This window comes from Colias eurytheme, chromosome 1 (genome assembly GCF_061535395.1).
Source record: "Colias eurytheme isolate Ceu_HAF_F1 chromosome 1, ilColEury1 Martin Lab GWU primary, whole genome shotgun sequence".
NCBI lineage: Eukaryota > Metazoa > Arthropoda > Insecta > Lepidoptera > Pieridae > Colias > Colias eurytheme.
In genome coordinates, this window is record NC_142980.1 from 12,387,652 (window position 1) to 12,404,606 (window position 16,955).

General features: G+C 33.4%; 1 protein-coding gene across 1 annotated transcript in view; it reads right to left on the reverse strand.

Moving 5' to 3' along the window:
* The window catches only part of ftz-f1 (ftz transcription factor 1), a 79,501-nt gene extending 65,425 nt beyond the window's left edge, over nt 1-14,076 (reverse strand). The window contains exon 1 of the mRNA XM_090105157.1: nt 13,764-14,076. Coding sequence (XP_089961283.1) covers nt 13,764-13,947 — 184 coding nt within the window. The 5' untranslated portion in view covers nt 13,948-14,076. The remainder of the gene's footprint in view (nt 1-13,763) is intronic.
* Between the last annotated feature and the right edge of the window lie 2,879 nt (nt 14,077-16,955).

The window sequence follows — 16,955 nt, forward strand, 5'->3', positions numbered from 1 at the left end:
AACTATTCTCATGTGAACCTGTGTGTATTCTAAACAATTAACCATATTCTTTTAACACGTCTTATAGATCTTATCGTAAAAACATTTATTTTTAATAATATTTATTATCAGCTATATCAGAGTTTCATAATAAAACGCAGTTTCGTCACAAAGGCTGTCGTAATGTTGGTAACTGATTATGAATCTGTTCGGAGCGATATTTGTAAATTGACTATCTGTTCGAGAGCCTAACCCCCGAGTATCTGTAGTATCGTGAAAAATGTTAGATAAGTTTCGACTATCTGTCGGATAAGCGCGTCGCAAAAAGCTGAAACAATAAGACTCACATAAAAAGATGTACACAATACACGTGTTAAGAGTTGCGTAAAACGTCCGCAATCGTAAACGCGCCCGCATACAAACGTACCTTTGTGTTATCCTGCAATGACTAACAGACAATATATAGGTCGGCATTTTCTATCTGCTTCGAACAAAGATTATTTTGAATTATTTACTCTTTTTTATGGTGATAAATTTGATTCTATGCGCATAAAATAACGAGAGTATAGGAGCATGGAAAAAACTGTTGGAATAACTAGATTATGAAACGGCGGAACTAAGTCATTCGTAGTAGGTATCTCCCCCTGAATGGAGCAGACATCTTGACCTGAATGGGATTGCAGTCATAATAAAACACATTCCTATTAGTTGTTTCAGTCTATCTTTTGTATTGCTGCATTGTATTCAGCTTCTCAGCTGAAACGGGAGTGCAGGCCCCAATTCTTCGTAGAAATATTAACATAAAATAGGTGATTACTGAAGCATATTTTATGAACATACATAAAGTAATAATTCATGTGAAAATTGCTTTCATATTTAATGTGTGGACTATTAATGTCGAATTATAAGTTAATGCCTAGGCTTTGAAAACTCCTATTTCATAAAGAATTAGGAAATCGATTTGTTGAGTTGTTCAATTTGGATCTACAAACAATACCTACCTACAATACTTTTAAAATTTGCCACAATATATTAAGCGATTTTTAATTTGTGGCATTTATTTAACCAAACACATGACTTGAAACCTCACATTAATGAAATACTTTTTATATATTCCATTGAAGCTACGCACTTTCGCATAATTTGGTTTTTAAACAATAGGCCTGCCAAACCCCACGAGTCTCTGATTACGAAATATCAAGGACACAGTTCCACAGTAGTGGGAAGCCCTACGAGTCATTACGTTGGTGGCTGACATAAAGTTGATTATGTTTACATCGCTTGGACATTTTTCACGTCAACGTATATGGTTGCCAGTACAAAACATGCCAATTAAGTTCTTAATACTTCATTATATTTCCTAGAACTGGGTATTTACCAGGTTCTCGAGTTCCGTAATCCGTACTATCGTAAAATTGATTATTTTTATACAAAATTATAGGTACGTCACTGTTTGTGAAAATAATAAACTTCAGTTAATATTACCCTTCATTATTTCCATTCAAAGAAATACATTTTACAAATAGCTTATAATATATTAACCACCCGTAATCCGTTCAAAGGTTGAAATAGTTCTAAAGCTTCATGCTATTGGTATTGCAATCAAATAAGCTGCATGTTTGAATTTTCATATCCATACAGGAATTCATCGAGTGGACGGATATTATTCAATATTGTGGGCATAATAGAGTTCATGAAGTGATATTGCAATTTCGCAATCCATTTCAACGATATTGTTATATTGTGCATTTCAACCGTGTGCTGGGCATTGAAAATTCTGTCAGGAATTTTTTCCTGTTGCAAATAACAATTAAAATGCACGATTGATATTACTGGTGGGAATTGTAAAATAAAGTGATGTTTTTAATACGCACTCGAGTGCAAAGAGGGTAAACGTTATTCTGAAACAATGTTTTTATGTAATGTTGGTGTAAATAAAGATTTTCAGCTTAAAACTATGTCGCAGTAAGCTGACGACCCGGGTCAGTGGGTGACGAACCACGTCATACGGATTAATGTTATTGGCCAGCTCAATGCGGAGAATTTAAGTGTTCCAATATGCTACAACAGTGATGCCTGGCTGGTAGATATTTACAGAGCTCGCCCTAATTTTCTTAGCAATTCAGAAGTTGTTAATGCTTTGTATGTTCGGTTGAAATAAATTTTAATATTTGACGCCGCTTCAATGAGGGCTTCCCATTAATTTAGCAACACAGTAGAGTAGTAGAGTTTTCAATTATGTTTTCTATGGCAAGGAATAATTTAAGAATAAATTTGTTAATATAAAGGATCACTTCTAATCCAGTGGTATAAGATAAGTCATATATACCTATAAGATTATCTAAGGTTACACAAAATAAAGGATCTTGTAATTACTTTACACCTTTTGTAGATAGCACATGCATCATCATGCACATGTTAACAATCTTCCTGTACATGTAGTTATAATCTTAAAAACGAAATCTTTCATGCAGTCAATTCGCCTCTAACCAATTTCATTACGTAAATACCTACCTTCCATAAATTAGCATTTAATAAAAAAAAAGGCTTTCACGGGAGCGCTCTTTGATAAAGCGGTAGCAATATGGTTTAGCGGGATTAATTTCTCCTTTCTCCTATGCGCTGTTGAAGATTAATCTCGATGGCAAAACGAAGCTTTGCCATCACAATAACGACTGATTGAAACAAAGGCTTAGTCGCTGATTCAGACGTGAACCAAAAATTATCAATTAGCAAGTGCCTCTGTATATTGGTACGGTAGAAATTAAGCGGCTTTGACGGTGGAAATTGTTTTTCAGACGAGCAGGACCAAAAAATAAAAATTGAATTGACGACAAATAGCAAAACCTTTAATATTCGCACTGATCAACCTATCGTTGCTATATTTAAAAGTATGGCTTTATCTGTTTCTATAAAACTTCTTGTATAAAATATAACTAAACAAATCAAACGTGATTGTAACATTGAAAGCAACTTGATCATGTATTTCTCTAGAACGATTTTATGCCATTTGTATAATATATGTACTTTCCTAACTAAGACTGCTTGTTCATCGTATAATAAACAAAATTATAGAAATTTACCCTGGATACCCCTCGAACTTCGAAGTCTATCAAGGAATGTAAACAAGCGAAGTATAAGTGGATGAAAAATAGAGAAAACGAGCAGTAAGAACCTACTTACTAAGAATACTTCAATATTTTTATACCTGTAAATTCTTTTAAACACACAGTTTAAGTATTTTAAAGAAATAAGTAACAGTATAAATAAATTTAAAACATTGCTTTATTTTTTAAATCTTCGGTTCCTTTTTAGTGGCTCTCTATTTTGATTCAACACTATGTGATTTATTACAGCAGTGGATGAAACCCACATTTTTACCTAACCAGCATTATTCTTCGACGATGCAATCGATATAATTACTTAAAGTTTCCTTCACTTTTAAAAGTTGTCTATCGTCTAGCATACCCATTATATCATTATGGTAAATTTTCTTCGCTTTATATTTTATTATTAATAATCTTTCACTGCTACTTAATCAATATATTTTTTTGTGAAATATTCGCGAGTGCTAACTTAATGAGTGGTTGAATCCGTTGAAATTAAATGAAACCTTCCCATTTATTTAAAATTCGTGAAACTTGTGTCCTAGGTTAGAAATTATAAATTCGAAAAAAAGTTTAGACTGTGCACAGGAATTTAGAAAACAAAAACCCAGCTTCATTTTATTTTGCCGTACACAAAACTCAGTGCTCTCGCGTAGTGGTATGCAGCCGTGTTTGATCCTCTTTGACGCGACAATCCGCTCGAATTCCCTCAAATCTATTCATCGAAAACCTTTTTTTTTCACTATACCTTTCCACCTAAAACTTTTATATTCACGTCACAAAAGCAAAGCTCTTATTCATAGAGCGAAAACATAACAAACAACGAGCCATACTTTATCACGTTGTAAAATGTAAAAATAATTTATTATTTACTCTTACGAAGAATAGTGAGTGTTTATTCAGAGTAAGACATACTCGTGGATAATGTGCGACTGCTACTCTACGTATCTGGGTCAGTGGGTCACAGACGAGGTCTACTGATAGTAAAGAGCAGTCATTTCCCAAAGTGTATTATTGTTTTATACGAGTCGAGTTTATTTATCGTACGCACCTACTTTTTAATGGTTTTCATTATCACATTTTATTGTGTTCGGGGTAAAAGAGACCAGGTGGCGTTGATAACATGTTGCTTCGACATATATTTCGAGGGGATCAATAACAAAAACTTAACTTAATTAGTGGATAAAAAGCTGTTGGTTGAATAAAGTACATGCGTAGTAAATAGTAAGCAAAGAAGAGCTGACAGTAGGTATATGCAATATTTACAGTAGGTACGTTGTCACGTTGTGATTAGAGTCTCCCGTCTAGATCCCAATCCCATTCGAGGTAGGGAACACATCCGCAGCTAATGGTCGGAGGTGCTTACGTGCGTCGCTTACCTAACAGGGACATGCGTACAGTCCATTCTATATAATATCTCTATACTATTCGTTACTTTAAACATTTGCTCACTATTTTAGTAAAAAAAAAAAACAAATCATCATTTAATTTCAAAATATTTCACAACTTTGATTGGTAAAGAACGTACTGGGAGAAAAACAGTCAAGGTCAAGTCGACTCGAAGGACATTTTCCTGCTCAAAATTCGCGGTATAACATTTGACGTACGGTGGTTCTTGCAACATCAAATTATTCGGGAATGTTAAGCGGTTACAAATAATATCATTTTAAACAGGATAGATATATCATTGAATACTCTGATATTTACATTTACCCAAGAAACCGCCATGAATATTTATTTCACAATGATAAAAATATGAATAAAGCGATGTTCATACGTCCTACTTAGAAAACTATTTACTTAATACAATTAGTTTCTACCCAATTCGCTAATAGCCGATAGATCCGATTTATTTCTTTTGCCATTTGCCCATTGCGGACCAAACCCTCGTTCTCTACACGCTATACAAATAATCGAGTCCTATCTTTAGTTCATACTTAATAGTTGATTTTTTACCAACTCAGTAGTAAACGGTAGCAGGCATTAATGTGTAAACATTGCAGAATTAGAACATACATTGGCAATTAGAATCGCAAATCGAACACGAGCCGGCAAACTATGATCATTACGGTTCATTTCATTCTATTTAAACATCAGTTGACCATCAGCCTTGCGCCACATTCTAGAGAACAATTAATTGTTAATTAAAAAAAAAACTAGTGCGACGTAAATGGATTTACCCGCGATAAGTTCACTTGTACAGTTGTACTGGCCGGTTAGTAAAAATATTAGCAAATTTAATACTGGGTTGTTATGATATATTCTACAAAAAATCTTATTGTACCACCAGATCCCAGACTCGATGATATTCTTACTATTTTCAGTGTATCAATAAGTGATCTAGATTTGATTTAGTTAAGGTGTTCAGATAATAAATATACTCTTATTTGCGTAGGTGCTAACGATTTGTTTTAATGACGATGAAAGAGTTTTCATTGTGTGTTCGAATTAATTTAATTCTTCAAAAGCGTTCAAATGACACAGATATTACATAACAGATTTCCTATCATCAGTGGTTATAAAAATATTTCAAAAGAAATAGGTTACACGAATGTCTCGAAATGTATTTTTTATCGCCACTTAGAAAATGTTATATTAAAATGAAATGGTACGTCATTCAATTAAGAATTCTCTCATCGCCCCTTAGATGCACGACACCTGTAATAATTCACACCGATATTCGCAGATAGCAAATAAAATTGCAACGAGGTCGAGTATCCCACTCCGAGCTAGAAAATGGGTCACAACGTAGCACATAAAGGTACTCTGTACCTAACATTTTATAAATATTACAACATTGAACGCGTTTTTTTTTCTTACCGAAGCTGCAAGAGCTAACCTTATTAGTATAACGAATAACGATAGACTTCGAATACAAAAGCTGTAGATGGAAACCTCTCATCTGCTCGACACTGAATAAATACGAAGCAAAATGGAAAATATTCCGAACATTTTATTCTTGTGTCAACTAATTGAGCATAATATTATAATACTGTTTGTGCTACCTTTGTTATTTGAAATGCAGAAAATATCAAGTAAATAATTGTTGGAATATGTGTACATTTATATTGGCAACACTGTATGGTATTCGAGTAGGCAAGATGGCAGATGCCGGTTAGCAATGTTAATTATGTAAAAGTGTAAACTGTTCTTTTCTCTAATAAAGCTAAGTGAAGCTAAAACATGGTGTTCGAATTAATTATTTAACATGGTAGCAGAGCGTGGTTCAAAAGTTTCGAAAAGTACTATAACGAGAACTACAAAAAGTAAGAAGAATTAAAACGAACAAGAACAAAGGAAAAAATGGCGACCAAAAGTAATGATATTAATATTCAAATTTTCGACGGTACGGAATACAGTATTGGAAAATAAGAATATTGAAATTTCTACAGTTCAAAAAGTGCAAAGATGTTGTAACTTGTAATGCGAGCTAAAAAAGCAACCGACAATGATGAGTGGGACGACAAAGATGTCCCAGCAACAAATTATATTTATAGTGCAATAACCAACAAGCAATTGGAATATATGTATAAGTGAAATCGATTCAGCCTACGAAATCATACAGAAATTCGACGAGATGTATCTGAAGAAATCAACAGCGTTACAAATATATAGTTTGTCGACATAACCTCGAAAATATCAAATTGAAAAATTATTCTGAAGTGGCACTTTTTTTCGATGATTTTGAAAAGTCTGTAAATGACTTGAAACAGGCAGGTGCAACGGTATCAGAAATAGAAAAACTTAATTATAATATGTTAAAAGCATTACCAGCAAGTTACAGATATATAGGTGACTAGTGGTCCGCCCCGGCTTCGCCGGAATGAAAAATTTCATGAAAATTGGTTCAGTAGCTTAGGCGTGATTGAGTAACAGACAGACAGACAGAGTTACTTTCGCATTTATAATATTAGTATGGATTTAATTGATGTCTTGCCAGAGCGTGAAAGAACAGTTGATTATTTAAAGAGTAAAATAAAAGTGAAAAATACGGAAAATGTGAGCGAAACATCTAATGATACATCAACTGCTTTTAAAGCTGACGCCAAACCATCATATAATTGTTATAACTGTGGGAAACCCGGCCACCTAAGAAAAGACTGTAAATCTGGAATCTATTCCCTTATTCATAGGAATAGCATGAAATATTCACAGAGAATAGAAAATAATATGTGAATTCTTATCCTGCATATTACCTACTTTGTTTTTCAGTGTTTGTATTGAATTTCTAGAAATTTTATTTCATAGACAATTTAAAAGAAAGCAATATACGAGCTTCCAGTTGCCTGTAATTCACCGGAAGGGATAATAAATCTACGCAGAATAGATACGGGATTAGATTTGATATTTCTCGAAATATTGAATTCTAATATAAAATCAAAACAAATAAATCTGGAGCGAATTCATATTGTACTGAATAAAACAAAAATCATGTAAAGCAACAATGACGACACTAAAGATGTAATATTTTCGGTCAGTGTCCCTATTGACACCGTTTAACTATCAAAAGTTTTTTTTACATTCATACTAAGTCCATATTTTACAATATTTGTTTCATTCATGATGTGATTTCTCACATATTTGTATATAAATTTGGGACTTCGTAATCCATCAGAATGTCTCGACCGGTTCTGACAATGTTCTTAATATCATTTCATACTTGATACATTTTAAATGCTTAGTAATTAGAGTGAAAGCAAATTGGGTTTCAATTTGAAAAGTCACGTAACTCGGATATGGTCGTGATACCGAGCTGAGGCTAATAAGGCGTTTAATCATTCAGCGCTTATTGCATGATTTACGAGTATTTTATAGATTTGGTACACATGACGTCCAATTAGTACAGCTTTTAGTCAGTAACGAAGTAAAAAATATCACCCCTTTGTTGTTAATCGGATGCCCGGATCGTATTTATAAAAGGCCATGCGGAAAATCCGGTTATATAAATTCAATTCTCGTCAGTTTTGCCCCGGGTGAAAACAGTGCCACTGTTAGTAAATCCGCATCACAAAGAAAATATGTCGAAACATATTGCAGATGGAAAAACCTTCATGCATTTTTCATACTTAGATATTACGATTATAATAAAAGTAACTCTGTCTGTCTGTCTGTTACTCAATCACGACTAAACTACTGAACCAATTTGCATGAAATTTGGTATGGAGATATTTTGATACCCGAGAAAGGACATAGGCTACTTTTTATTGCGAAATATGTACCAAGGGCGAAGCCGGGGCGGACCACTAGTATGTAATATAATAGCACAGTATTACATAATAAATAGATATTGTAATACTGTGATAATAGCACTAACTATAAGTACCTATAGGAGACGCTTGTCATTACTTCGTCCAGGATGATTATTACATAAATTTTTCTTATGGTGTCTTTCGCCGTTTCGTCATATTCGTTACTATTAAAATTTGAAAAAAAAAACAAACAACATAAAATATACCCGCTCTATATAATAATATTAATTTATTATATAAATAGATATATAAAATATTACACGTGTTTCGTTACTGTAACACACTATCGGGGAATAAATTGAAACTAGGTATAATAGATGCACTTTGATGCATTGTCGCTATGGTGATGCTTACTAATAGATCGATGCAGAGTTTATATGAATATGTATTTGATGCAATCTTCTCTATTATAGTAGAGAATTGTATACCTAAGTACCTTATAGGCTTATAGGATTTTTGGTTTGCTCATTTTCGAAGTAGGTACTTAACTGTTTTCTTTACCGATGGTTCTTGGTAACTACCAATTGACTTATAAGTTAACGCGCCAAAGAAGCTTACTTGCATCAATAATTAATTTTTAATATTATACTCTAATGGTTTCTGTAATTGTTCTGATTTTATACATGGTGATAAATTGTTTACAAATGTGGGTAAGTATTTATACGAAAAGGGTGAAAATTCCAAATGAACATTAATTAATAATTTACAAAATTCGTCTAAAAACTCTAAACTAGAGCCCAGTTGATTATGTTCAATAATGTTTGTAACTGATCAAATAGGCATGAGAGTCTATTAATAAATATTATAAAGTTTATATTATTTTATGTATAAAAATTCATTGTTAGCCACTAGAAGGTTCCAACTTTATGTGAAGATTTAATTGAACGATAATAATACGAAATACACTGCGCAACGTATTGTTACACAAGTGTCATTTGTAAAATTCACACGTGGTTGGTCATGCTCGCACACTGGCGACGGTCCTCACGCACACATGCATCACGTATCTCCATCAAAATGCGTATATACATCCTAATGTTGCGTTCGACCAGCCTCAACCCTTACGTAAAAGGCGAATAAGGGCGATAACTGTTTGTAGTGTTCGTTTTGAAAGTCCGATATTTCTGTAACTTCCACAGTTGCATGCTCGAGGGTCATGGGTAGACTATAATGAATCGTTTACTGTTTACAACGGCGACCCTGCACTTGCTAACTCTTTGAAGACCTATTTTAATATTTAACCTCGATGCAAATCGACATTATCATAATAAAGTAGAAATGTGCTTGTTGCTTGGTTGCGATTTTGCAAACACGTTAAATTATTTCATTTTAATGCGGCCTGTAATCCTTTGTTCGCTTAATGTTTATTAATATTATAGAATATTCTATGTTACCTTTTTAAATATGTAAATCGATGGATTTGCAAAAAAGACTAAAGATATGAAATGGGTGTACATATTTAACTATTTTTAATATTCTCTTTAAAATATAACATGATGAATGTTATGTATCTATCATAATATTTCCATTGAATTGTCATAATTTTATGATAGAGTGGACGAAGCATACTATGCACATCATAAATGCAAGTGAGTTTATGCTGCGATAAGAAAAGATCGCGAAATAATTATAAAATATAGATTGCTCTTAGTTTGTTATGTTATAACACGATAATGGATTGCCATTTGCATACAAATATTACTCCGAGACGTGATAATTATACGTCTAGATTGTATTCCTGTCAACCTGAGTATGGAGCAGTTACATCAACATCTGCTTTGCTATTAAAAATAACTAAAAGAAAGAACAAAATAAATAACTAAAATAACTAAAGAACAATCTTTTTAGTTTCATACAAGCCTCTGCTAATATGCATCATACGATGTTGAGCTAATTTTTCTCTTTGATATCTGCTCATACTGGATAGTAGAATTATTGGCTACTTATTTGATGCTATTTTTAAGTTTCAAATTTATATAATTTTTCACCTAGAGTAGGTACACATCTAGTCCATTTCTTAATTGTAATTTTAAAAGCATCTTACTTCGATTATTTAGAACTTATAAGAAGTAGGTATCTAGTATATTAAACGGACTTCGATTTCCGAAAAAATCACATTTTGTAACTACTAATTACAAAATTTACGAGAAATGCAAAACTTGTGATCCATGCCACGTCAGTAACGTGTTAAAATTTCACAGCGCTTCGCGTGGAATCACGGATTCCGGATTTATATCCATTAAAAGGGTTTCAGTGCTGTTGACAGTCCAGTTGCATGCAAATGAATAGAATTATTAGTCAGCATTTCGCCAGTGCACGTACAACCAAATGCAATCAGGCGTAGCCGTGTCAACAGTTAATCCGGATTTCAGACATGGATCGGAAATGGACGCTCGGAGCAAAAACGTGGGATTATCTGAAAACGTACAATCCCTTTACGTTCGCATACACTGCCATATACCTACTGCGACGCTAATTAACTACAGGGATTTTTATTTTTATATAACTACTAGCCTTCCGCCCTCAGTTTCGCCCGCTTTGCCTAAACCCAATAAATGATACACTAAAACTTAAAAAAACCGCATCAAAATCAGTAGCGTAGTTTTAAAGCTTAGAGAATTTTTGATTAAAGTACACGTAGTAAGTTTATGTGAATGAAGCTTTGGTACACGTGGTAATTATATATCTTCATTATGTGTGTATATATAGGTAAGTATATTTCTTTGGCACGCTTTGTAGCTCTAACGGTTTTATGGATTTCAGCTCGAGTGGTTTCGTTAAATTTGTATTAATGGGAATGCTTATATGTACTAAGTTCATTGGATTGGTATTTTTGTGGTATTTTTTACGGATTACATTTAAAAGGTACAAAAAGGAACTACTATTACAATTTAGGCTCCGACAGGTTTGCTAATTACTGTATTTTTTTTCTTCTAATAATTTTTGTGAATACACTGATCAGTAAGAAAATATGACCCGCTCTACTTAATAGAATAGAGGCTGATTAAAATGAACAAGTGTTTAATAATCCCGTGAAAAAGGTACCTTACTTGAAAGGGACTTTTCCTGTAATAAATACTTTAGTATCGATGCTCAATTGCTCAGGGGCTCAGGGCGATATTTTCTTCAGTCATATTATCATATTCCTTAATTCATAGCAAACTATCATATTTTATGCACTAGGTACTCTCCAGTCGAGTTTGCTTTTTAATTAATTAATTATTGTTTTTCTTGAAGTGTTTGGTGTCCCCATACGATTTATCTGTGCCTTTTAAATATTTTTCGAGGTTTCCTTACTGGAATGGTTTCTTTCATTTACTATTTATTTTTACGCTGTGAATACGAAGTAGAGCCGTCAAATATAAGTTTTATTCATGTCATTTCTCTTTCGAAGCGTGAAAAGATATTGTTTTCAGATGGCTACCCCCGTACCTGCATATTACGTATGTTTAAGGGCTATATTATGTTATAATGTTATGCTATCTTTGACAAATACAAACGCTGGACGCCAAATACTGCAATTTTTCTCTATCAATTAGTAACCAAAGCCTTTGTTGTCTAATGGTGTCCTTTTGTTATGGGCGTATTACATGATTACAGCAATTTAAATGTTTATGGATAGGGTTGCAGGTATCATTTCAGCCATTCATAACATTTTAATTAGGAACTTAATATTTTTAATTTTTATCTATTTAAGTAGGTATTGTTGTGGTAAGTTTTTTACTATCATTGCTTATCACAAAAATTGACAAGCCAAGCCAGGGAATTAATTAGTTTAAAAATCATGAATATATTATGATAAAGGGTATGGGAAAAACGGTAAATTCGTGCGAGTATCCGTATTTCCTAATACCTACCTACGAATTGAACCCTAGTTCTGGGAATTCCAAAGGTCTATGTTTCAATCTTTTTACACTATAAATTAAGTCTTTAACTTCCTATCAAATATCGACTGGTACTATTGATAATGCTTTGAATATCATTACAAGAAAATTTTATTTTACAAGATTCTTTTCAATAGATTGGCTTGTAAATGCTTTTTATTTCTTATATTATTTTCCTATATTTCTAAGTGAAATTAAGCTTTTTTGGCCATTGCATTGTTCCTAGGTCAAATTTAAAGCAGATAGTAGCTAGTTTTTTTTAAGTATTTAAAACTATTACAGCAACCTGTCACTGATTTATAATATACTTTATGGTTTATAGGTAATAATAACAAATTACAAAATCCTTAGCGAAACTCATATTACAAAATTTAGCCTCAGTCACGTAATAAATCTGAATTATTCAAACTACACACGCACTCACACTCACACGCAGGTTTTATCTCATTTATTTTATTACTTAGGTAGGTAACTACCTAGTTAGGTATTATTTTATTAAACAAAAATTTTTATATATAAGTTTGTTAATAGTCTTATCATATAGAAGTTTATGAATAGTATCTTGAGTGCTTGTTAATTGATTACACCAATGTGTTAGAGCGACTATACATTTTTTTCTAAAGCTGATAAGAAATAAACGATTTTATTATCACATTATAATCCAACACGCTAAAGTAAAGTAGTAGCCAGATTCCAAACAGAACGATCGCTCGGCCTACTTACAAAAATACGCAGAATGTTTGCGCAATACCGTACTATTATGACAGAGTTAGATAGAACAAGTCAATCATCGATCTGCGAAATATCAAAACTATAGAATATCATGATGCCCGTGTCTGTAAGCGTGTTTCAAGCGCGTCCGCGCGTCATGATTACTTCATATTGTATAACGTGATGTTGTGGACTGTGGAACTCTTCGCCGCACTGCGGGCTCACTGAGCGTGCCCTACTAACACAAAACAATCTAACAATAGGAAAAGATGCCTTTTTCGCTAGCACGCGAGTGTAATTCAGTCAATTATGTCGAATTCAGATTCTACGAACTTAGTCAGTCGCATGAGTCTTTTAAAATAATATCCGTTTAAAAAAAACAGTCAAACTATTTTACACGGCTCGTTCCATCGTAGTTACCGCAAAAAGCAAATGCGGCGTTGCCACACCGTGCGCCCGAGCGTACGAGCAGGTAGCCTATAGCCTCCACAATGCATACAATGTAATTATTATACAACCAGCACTTGTCTGTTTTGAATAAAAGCATTCATATTCCTTATGGCCTCATGTCCCAAAACTTGTTTTATTCATACTCTTTCCAAGCGGAGTCTAATTCGAAATTATCTTTCATATAGAGTCCCAAAATATCATTTGAAAGGTAAATTACTTACTTAATCGAATATTCATCTCTTTTTTATCAACCTGTGAGTAATGACTTAAATCAATAGGTTTATGATCCGGCTTTTATGAATTTAATGTCTAATAATATCTCTGTTTGGGTTCCTGTACTAATTTAGTCGAAGCAGTAATTGATTAATTGATGAAATACGTACCGCTTGTGGGATCCACATATGCAATTTTCATTTCCATTTCTATGTTGCTTTGCGTCGGTTTGCTTTCTGTTATACTCATCTCGTACTCAGATGGAGTTTCTAGTATAATATCGCTCTTCACCTGGCTCGTGGAGGCAACCAAACCCTGCGCAACACTCATTTTTGGATAATCTTCGTGCAACATTTACAGATATTCGGGCGAAACAACTAAATTTAGCTGTTCGCAAAATAGAAGAAATACCATCTACGCGTAAAATAATAATGTTTTATCTTAAAAATTGTCCACGAAAACCGATAATTCCATGTAAAACACAAATGTAGGTCTCTAGGCCACTTCACTTACACTTTGATATTCCGACATAACTCGGACTCAATAGAACTACTGTACTCATGACTGACATTGAAATAAGTCGGTAAAGGGCAGTGGGAAACTAACCCAATTTTAGAAAAGTATGTCACAAGCTTTTTTCAATATATTAAAAGTAAATAGTATATAGTCAATTTTTATTCATTTATTTTGAATTTTTACAGTTGTTAAATACCCAAAAATATGTAAAATATTTGTAAAAGTACTTCTTTGTATAGTTTTAATTTCGTGTTAAATCTGCTTAAATTCATGAAAATAGTGCAAAATTACTACATTTGCTTATGAATACGCTGCGTTGTGTAATAAATGACCGTTTCTATTGCACAATCCTTTCACAAGGGCTTTGAATGTAGGTCAATCTGTATGAGTATGATAGCATAGCATTACTGTACCAATTTTGTTAAAAGTATTAAAAAAAACAAAAGCTTTAAACTTAGAATTATTATTAATTTAATTTAATGATAATGGGATTAATGCCTTTTAAATAAAAGCACATTAAATATTTAAAAGACCTGGTATTTACTTCAACATCCGGTATATATAAGCGCCATCTATGCAGTGATCGTTGACACTACTTCATGGTGTGGTTCAGTAATAATAGAGGGCTCTGTTTTCAATTGTTTATTTTAAACACACTTTATAGATGTCACTGATACAGAACTTTGATTTCTTGCATAAATTTACAATAATAATTACACAAGCTGTAGTCGACTGTCGATCTTCGATAGTCGTGCCCAGTCGTGCCTGGGGCATAGTTATAGCACGGGAGCCCATGACAGAATTTCATGACCAAGTTCCTCTCAATCGAAACTTCGTAAAATGCATCAGGGACTTATACCAATGTCCAACACCACCGAATAACGCCACCAATGAATGAAAAAATATTGAATACTGCGACTCCGTGGGTGGGGCCGGCAGTGACAGCCTCCCACGCAGGGAGAAATTTTTTGTTTCAGTCATTTCCTCTCGATTTAAAATTCGTCAGACAGGTTTGTTATAATTATCTCGAAAGAAAAACAAACTGCTGACCATCATGGTGGATTGTACGTCAGCTCATGAACCAATGTCAGCTAGCTGTTTCACGCTCTTAAGAAATAATTATGTATCTACTGATAATACTTATTTAAACCACCCATAAAATATGAAGTTATCGTATAAAGAGCAAATTATAAATTCTAAGCAATTTCATATTAGGTCATAGAATACATTATAGGTAGTAACTAAACGCTGGTTGGCTGGTTGCTGGTGGTACCTACTCTTTTTAACCGACTTCAAAAAAAGGAGGAGGTTATCAATTCGGCCGGTATTTTTTTTAAATATAATTCTTATGAATTTATAAAACATATAGTTGGCAAAGAGTGTCTAGGAACCATTGCGATACTATTACTACGTATGGAAAAGACACCGCTTACATCACTTATGATCCGCTCAACAGAGGTCAACCGGCCACACTGGCACACTGCATTCAGTCGCTTTCGCAGAATAAAATTGTTTCGCCTTTTCAGGGCTAATAAAGTACGACCTACTGCTACCAGTATCTATAAGAAAGCGTGAATTCAATTCCGGTATTAAAATTTGCGGTAGGTAATTTAAGTATGCTACTGCAATAGTTGAAATTTATCACCTCGGGTTGTCTATTGAGGCATTTTCCCGAAAATTTCCCGATTTTCGGGAAAATGCGGGAAAAAGTTGAACAATTGATAAAAATTGTATGTTTATTTTTGTCTAATATAAAAGCTCCTTTTGGATATAAATAACAAAAACAACTTTTTTATTAAAATTTAATACCTTGGAAAGATATCTATGTGTTAATAGAAAAATTATACATAAAGGAAATTATGTTTTAACTAGCTGTGCCCCGCGGTTTTACCAGCTGTGCTCTTTCTGTTGGTCTTGGCCTGATGATATGTAGCCTATAGCCATCCTCGATAAAAGGGCTATAACACCGAATTCCGAAATAAATTTTCAAAGCGAAGTTTAGTTCCTGAGATTAGCGTGTTTAAACAAACAAACTCTACAGCTTTGTAATATTAGTATTGATTGATATTACTTATTATTTTCTTTTGATATGAGACGAGCAGTATTTGCCACCATATAAATAGCGATTAAACGATTAAAACGCGACTTACGGCCCATATCAAAAATAAGGAATACCGGTATTAAAGCCCGTGCTACATTCCTTCTGTGATCTTATTTAAATACCTACATCATAAGTAATAAAATAGTTGGGATATTTGAAGTAGTTAAAACCCACAATTGTTTAATAAATAATACCAAGTCGAGGTCAATACAAATCTGTCATGAAATATTCAGTAAATGTCTTATTTCCAGAAATGGGGCCTATCCTGGGAGCATTCGAGAGCGCGGGGTCGCAACTCCCCGACACCTCGCCACAAGGTGCCCTGCGCGCAACTGATTGCACCACAGACGTCTTAATATAATATTATGTCTGTGGATTGCACGGATGGGATATATACAGGTTGTAATCGTGAAGTGTGCACAAGCGATTATTCTTTAACTATTACAGATATCAAAAAAACTTTAAACTGATATCGAAAGTACTTAGCCTAATGAGTAAAATGGCCATAATAAATTTTTAAAAATAAAACGAGAAATATACCAAAATGTTACATTAAACGCTCCCATACATATTATTTCCCATACATTTTATATTCATAGCAGATTTTGGAAGTGACGTCTTTATTGTGCAATACAATGAGGAGCTATTTACAGTTTCTAAATACACTTCCATTCAAATTTGCGAGCAGAAAACCAAAAAAAGAAAGAAAAAGCTAAAGTCTATCATTTTAAATATTATCTCATAC